The following is a 6,730-nucleotide window of genomic DNA, read 5'->3' as shown; positions in this document are numbered from 1 at the left end:
TTAACCAAATTGCAAATGTTTCTGCTCTTGCTGCGTGCTGTTGAATGCTTCTTTAATTTTTTTTTCGACTGTTCTGTGCAAAATTCAACTGCTCGACTCGCGGCGACGACGACTACGATGACTATGACTACGCCGGCGAAGAGCGAAGAGCATGGGCGGAGAGCGAAAGAGCGCGACAGAGAGCAGAGTGAGAGCATGGCTGAGAGCGCCGACGCCAATGTTTTCACCGTCTCCTGACTGCACTTCGCGAAGCTTTTCTAGTGAGATTTTTCCTCCTCAAAAACCTAAACAAAAGGTGCTATTTGCGTGTGCCAGTGGTACTCTCAATATTGGGTCATTACTCATGCGATTACGTTATGGCACGACAATGTCTATCAATAATGAAGCTAAAGCTGGCCAAAAGGCTGCACAAATCAATAAGCGTAATATTTATTTATATTAAACTTGGGCGAGTCTATCGCGGGTGTTACGACAGCTGCCTGTAGGGATTATTGGTTACGGATATCCAACTAAAACTATCTCTCACTTCATAGCATTATCTGTCTGCTTTGCTGACGCTGACTGCCTCTTGTTTAGATAAGTCATTCGCAGACAGGGCTAGTCATTCATTAAACAGCGCTATCTGATTGTGGTGATAGCTATCTTTAATCCGCCAGAGAATGCCGCTTATCAATGTTTACCTGCTGCAGTTTGGCAGCCACTGGGAAAGTGCATGCAGCCCCAGCCCAGCCTCCATGTTGCCATGTTGCATAACCTGCAACCGCTTACATAATCCAAGGACCGAGATAAAGCTAAGGAAGGGCCCAAAAAACAAGGTCAAAAGTTCAAGGACTGAGTAAAGCTCGCACCCACGTAGAGAGAGGCAAAGCATTTGCGTCAAGCGGAAGTCCTCAAGGCTTATGCGTGTGTGTGTGTGTGGTTGGCTGCGGAAGTCCATGTGTGTGTGGGTGTGTGTTGATGTTTTGGTTGTGTAACAGCTGCTGAAGGACTTTACCTTAACAATTTTGTATGGAAAGGGAAACATTTGAAATTAGTTACATTTTTTATTTGCATTTTTATAACATTTTTGTTTTTTTTTTTATTGATTCTTCAAGTGAATGCATTTTGCTTGCTACGTAATTGGTTTATAATTTGTTGCATGTCTTAATGTTAATGATATATTGCATATGCCACAAAAACTGTTGCTGGCCATTTGTTTATATATATTTTTGTTTCTGTAACTTTAAGCTTTAATAAAAATTCTGCGGAACTCATAGACATGGCAAATCAGATTGAAATAAAAATGTTTTCATTCATTGATTTAAAGCGTTCTATGTGCATATTTGTTGTTGTTGTTTGTTGGTTTTTGTGTGAGTATTTACTACATTTGAATATAATTTAACAGATTGATCAGATTGAATATAACTAAAAGAATTCGTTTCATTCTGCTGCCCTGCCCTGCCCTGACTGGCTGCTGCTGCCGTACTCCTGCTAAGCTAACTATCGTACTACTACTCGATCGGCTGTCGATCTGCTAATCATTATATCATTGGGCCTCATTCCCGATGGTCCATCTAATCAACATCTTCATCTCTATTCTCTTCTGGTTCTTAACTCTCTTTTTGTTTTTGTTTTGTTTTGGAAAAGTTGTTAACATTCTTTTGTTGGTCGCACATGTTTCGCATTGGCTTTTTTCTTGTTCTTTTGTTGTTGTTGTTGTTTTAGTTGTTAATGTCTGTTGTTGTTGTTGTAATAGTGGTTGTTGTTGTTGTTTTTAGTGTTGGTGTGTTCTTCTTGTTTGCCTTCTTGTTGTTTTTTATCACAGCTTTCTTCACTTCACTTTTGCTCTCATAACTTTTAAGCATAACTTGCATATATGCACATATTGTTGTACATTTATAAATCTTGTTGTTAATGCACGGCTGTTTTTTGTTTGTTTATCGTCTTTCTTTTCCCCCTGGGAACACCACACACCACTACCCCCAGAATCGTCTCATTGGTGTGCACATTCATTCATTTACATCGGGGTTTTCTTTCACTCTTATATACTCATTTCATATACATATACATAACATGCTTGCTTCTCGTTGGTGTTCCTTCCTTCTCTCTCCTCTCGTTCTGCTCTCAACACTTATCTCAAACATTGTTGTTACTGTTTTTTGTTGTTTTTGCTGCATTTTTGTTGCTGCTGGCTAGCATAAATCGCATTTTGCTTTGTGGGTTTACAATGATTTACATTTGTGTGTGTTTGTGTGTTTTGTGGAATGATTTACAAAAATTGGTTTCCTTCTCTCCTCTCGAATTTAAATTTAAATACAATAAATGGCATATAAAATATATATTTTTGTTGTTGTTGTAGTAAGTATACAAAAAGAACGTTACGTTACGTTACGTTACGCGTACAGCAGCGTTGTTGGAAGTGACTCTAGTGTAACACAAAAATTATAATACTCTTCATACTTCATACGTCTGATTGTAACTGAATAAATCCATTGACCACCGAACGACCGACCGATCGCTTGATCAGTCACTCACCAACTGGTGCGGTTCGATTCGCTTCGGTTCGGTTCGGTTTCATTCATGTGTGCTGGATGGCACTGGATGTTCTTTTCGTTCTTTTCGGAAGCAGCATGACACTTTTATCACATTTGGTTGTTGTTTTGTTTGTTTGTTGGTGTTGTTTAGTCGCTTGGTTGTTGCGCGGTTGGTATGTACTAGACTTAAATTAACTACAGTTGTTGTTTAGCATTACATACATGCATAGATTGCTTGGTTTTCCCTGTGATTTACACTCGATTTACAAATTAATATTCGCTACTGCAATCCATAACAAAAAACGTTTACATGCATAGGTTGTTTACAGATACATACAGATTACATACAAATATAGATGGTCGATTGGATAGTTGTAAGAGTTGTCTTTGAGATCGCATTTGTGGTTGTTTTTTTGTTTTTTGCGGCTTGTCCAAGAACTCGGTGCTGCCTCTCCCTCTCTCCTCCACTCCCTCGCTCCGACAAACATAGTCAACGCACTTTTTTGTGAGTGTTTCTTTGTCGGTTCAGTCTTCTGTTTCAATAGATTTTGTTTTGTTTAGATTGTTAAATTTGAGCAAGTGCTTTGTGTCTTCTGTTGTTGTTGTTTGTTGTTCTTGTTGTTCTCTAAATGCTCAACATGATCTTCAGGTACCATTTTTGTTGTTGTTGTTGTTGTTGTTGTCGTTGTGGTTGTACTTGTTGTTCGGTGAGCAAACATTTGGGAGCACCAGCAGTACGATCTATCGCGGTGAGCTCTGGACAATACGCTGCTGTTTTGTGCAAACATAGGTAAAATATAGTAGTAGTAGTACATACAGTTGTATAAATTAATGCCTGTGCTACAAAATACTTAAAAGTTGGTTTTGGGTTTTACATTTTGCCATTGCCATTGCCTTTGCCATATTGCTGGTTGCTATTGCTTTTGCCTTAGGCCGTGAACACGCACTGCATCGCATGGACAACACACGGCAGCATCATTTAGCCCTTAGATATTTGGCTATTACAATATTTATATATACTCTATATATATGTATACGTGAGTGTCTCTCTGTGAGTGTGTATGTTGTCTTGTGTCTGTGTGTGTGTGGGTGTCTGTCCTTTTCTTTCATTTGCTGTCATAATATCACTTGAAAACTAGACAAATGGCGGCGGCGCTTAGCGAACGAGGATCGTACTCTCGTTGTTGTTATTACATTTGTTGTGGTTTGCCTTTTTGTCGTGTCATGTTCTTTGTCATCCAGTTTATCACATTTGAGCGCCGTGTTCACATTTACATATTCACATTATTACAGAGGTTAACAATTTGTGCCAATTGCATTTTTGAGCAAACAATTTGACATTGGTCGTACTTGGTTTCACAAAGTCCCTTTCTTTGCCACTTTCTCCACCAAACCACTCTACTTGGTTACATCTTTAAACTTAGCTAACTAGACAATCAATTCACTTAACAATTTCTTGGTGTTTGTTGTTGTGGTTTCTGATGCTCACACTTGGCTCTCGCTCTCGCTCTTGCATTCGATTCGTGTTCGTGTTCATGTTCGTATTCGTAGTCGCATTTGCTTTTGCTTTTGCTTTGAATCACAGTTCTTGTTGCTTATAAAATGATGTTTTTTCTAGCAGTTATTAACAAACACATTCTGCCCATTTGCTTTACAATAAATTACATTGATTTGTGGCTTGCTCAAGTCTTTTTGCTTTGCTCCTAACATTCTCTAGCTCCCAGCTGTCGCCTTTCGCCTCTCGTCTGTCCAACGAACGAAACTTGATAGCGATTTTGATTATACAACTTTAAAACTTAAATTTTTAACTTCTATAAAATGCTCGCCAATCGAATCAATTTGCAGTTTACATTTACACACTTTGTCATAACTTAGGATACACGCATACATATACGCTATATGCGGGGTCAATTTAGCCTTTGCTTTTGTCATCTTTAGGTTTTGCTTTAGCTACGTAATTAGAAGTTTCATAATGTTTAAGTTAATTTCTACGCCCTCGGGTTGATCACGGGTCATGTCGGTTGTTTCTCGCCTTTACTTAATGACTTTGCTTCATTTTTTGGTTATTTTTACTTGAGTTTTCTGCTGCATCCACTTACTAGCCGAGATCCTGGCGCATCATTTCGTATACGAATTGATCGCGTACTTCATAGTCCACGGGGCCATAGGACAGCGATGGAGGAAGTTCATCTATTCTGATGGGTGCCCACTGTTGGCCCAGCAGCGAACAGATTTCCTAAGGGAAGATAAACGTAAATCAAGCCAGTATATGGTATGACAGTATGGGATACTCACCTCTTTGTAGGCATTCAGCGGAGACATGGACCAGTCAATCATGGAAACCTCTAGACGCTTCAGCTTGCGGCCTCGCAAACGGGCAATGCCCACCAGATTGTGCGGATCCATCAGATAGCCGTGGACCACAATCTCCTCCAGGCGCACGCAGCGCCAGGCCATCATTACGAAGGGGTCCTGGCGCAGAAAGTTGTGACGGTAGTCCAAGCGATTGTTATGCTTATACGCCGAGTCCATGTAGTAGATGCTGCGCAGCGTGTCCTTGTTGTTCAGGGACATCCAGTCGAGGGCCTCGGAATTCATGAACTCACAGAACAGCAGCCGCACATGGGTTACTGGCATGTGGCGACGCAGGACACGTGTCTGCAGCAGCTCAATGGCCTCGTAGGCGTACACCAACGTCAGCACTAGGTCAATGCTTGTGAAATGCCTGGCAAAGTTGGCCCAGGCATACTCCGATACACTCGCCTGCTCCTCGCTGTCCAGGCCATGGACAACGATGATGAATTTTCGGAGTGGCAGCACTTGGATGGTGTGCAGAAGCTCATCGGTGAGCGTGTCGTAGTCCAGGGACAGCACCTGAAGATTAGCGCACTTCTGCAGCAGCGTTATGTCCAGCGAGAGTATTGGATAGTGACTAGGATCGTATTTGAGGCTGGCCAGTGTCAGCTGCTGCAGCTCCTGGGGCTTGCCACAGGACCTAAGCAGGTCCTGCCCGTAGTAGGTGAGAGCTTCAATGGCACCCAGATCCAGCAAATGACAGGGCTTGCACTTGCGGTTAAGAAACAGCTTCAAAGGTTCCACAAAGCACCTTAGGGAGTGAAAGAAAACTTGAAAAACTGTCTTCTAGCATAGACTGGCGTAATGCTTACTGTTCTATGCCCACAAAGTGATCGCTGTGCATGTTTCCCACTGCAGCAAGTCCTACATTGTGGGTTTGGAATCGCAGCGCTTGGATATTTTCACAACGAGCCACTCTAAGGAATGAAAGAGAGGTTATTTGGGTCATTCTTCCAATATCTATTAATACTACGTACTTGCAAAGCAGTCGTCGCATCTTTTGGATCTGAAATGCATTGTGAAAGTCAAAGACAATGACCAGCTCTCTGGCCAGCTGGGCCATACTGCGGTGGAAGAAGGTTAACTGATCATCGCGCGCCACATCGATTTGAAAGCGAAAGTTTTTAAAATATCTGTGGAGTCGTAAGACAAATATTACTAGTTTATTGCATTGCATCTAAAAATGTAAATATATTGCACCTAAAACTGTTTACAACACTAAAATAAACAAAAAACCAGAGTTGCTGCAACGTTTCCAAATGGAGGTGTTTTTGAAACGTCACCTACAACTCAAGGAGGGTCATACTCTTGGGGTATTTGTGTATTGAATAAACTCATTTCCATAATATACGCGACCATATACAATGGAATATATAATCGTTTTTGTGCAAAATGGCAATGTTTCAGCCAGTCATGTACAAGTGAACCCAGCCCGCACACACACACGCACGAACGCATACAAACACCCACACATCTGCATGAACTTACCGTTTTTGAAAGAGGCACTGTCTCCAGGTGTAGCAAACACTGGCTGCCGACCTTCTGTCCTGGGGCTCCAGATAGTCGAAAATCTGTGTTAGAGCCACTGCTGGTATTGTCTGCCATGGTGGGTGGCTTTGGCTTAAATTCATTACTTTTTGTTTTTTGTTTATTGCGTTTTAAACAATGAAAAATTGCAAGCAGTGTGACCGCGGATGAAACGCAAAAATACCCGTCTGACACCTAGAAATATACTGCGATATGGAAAACCGATAAGCCGATATACCAATAGTGCAGCAACTTAACCCGCTTGGCGCCTTATTATTAAACAGATGAACAACTTGAGTTAGGCAGCTGAAAATATAACCGTAAACTATCCGTGT

The 6,730-nt window shown here is 41.3% G+C and overlaps 1 protein-coding gene across 1 annotated transcript; it reads right to left on the bottom strand.

Moving 5' to 3' along the window:
- Window positions 1-1,201: 1,201 nt before the first annotated feature.
- On the bottom strand, window positions 1,202-6,590 carry LOC117895451 (F-box only protein 39). Its single transcript, XM_034803123.1, has 5 exons — window positions 6,357-6,590; window positions 5,846-6,001; window positions 5,681-5,785; window positions 4,809-5,619; window positions 1,202-4,749 (listed from the first exon to the last, which is right to left on the bottom strand). The coding sequence occupies exons 1-5, from the start codon at window positions 6,497-6,499 to the stop codon at window positions 4,612-4,614; spliced, it is 1,353 nt and encodes a 450-aa protein (XP_034659014.1). The 5' UTR covers window positions 6,500-6,590; the 3' UTR covers window positions 1,202-4,611.
- Window positions 6,591-6,730: the final 140 nt, after the last annotated feature.

Source organism: Drosophila subobscura, chromosome J, assembly GCF_008121235.1.
Source record: "Drosophila subobscura isolate 14011-0131.10 chromosome J, UCBerk_Dsub_1.0, whole genome shotgun sequence".
Classification (NCBI taxonomy): Eukaryota; Metazoa; Arthropoda; class Insecta; order Diptera; family Drosophilidae; genus Drosophila; species Drosophila subobscura.
The sequence above is the reverse complement of the archived record's forward strand: the minus strand, read 5'-3'. Positions and strand labels throughout refer to the sequence as shown.

What these genes read in the sequence shown, in the direction of transcription:
- LOC117895451 (XM_034803123.1), bottom strand. Translation starts at nt 6,499, where the DNA reads ATGAATTTAAGCCAAAGCCACCCACCATGGCAGACAATACCAGCAGTG. An exon ending in CAGTGCCTCTTTCAAAAACG is followed by an intron (nt 6,002 to 6,356) that starts GTAAGTTCATGC and finishes ACGACTCCACAG; the next exon opens with ATATTTTAAAAACTTTCGCT. An exon ending in CACTTTGTGGGCATAGAACA is followed by an intron (nt 5,620 to 5,680) that starts GTAAGCATTACG and finishes TCACTCCCTAAG; the next exon opens with GTGCTTTGTGGAACCTTTGA.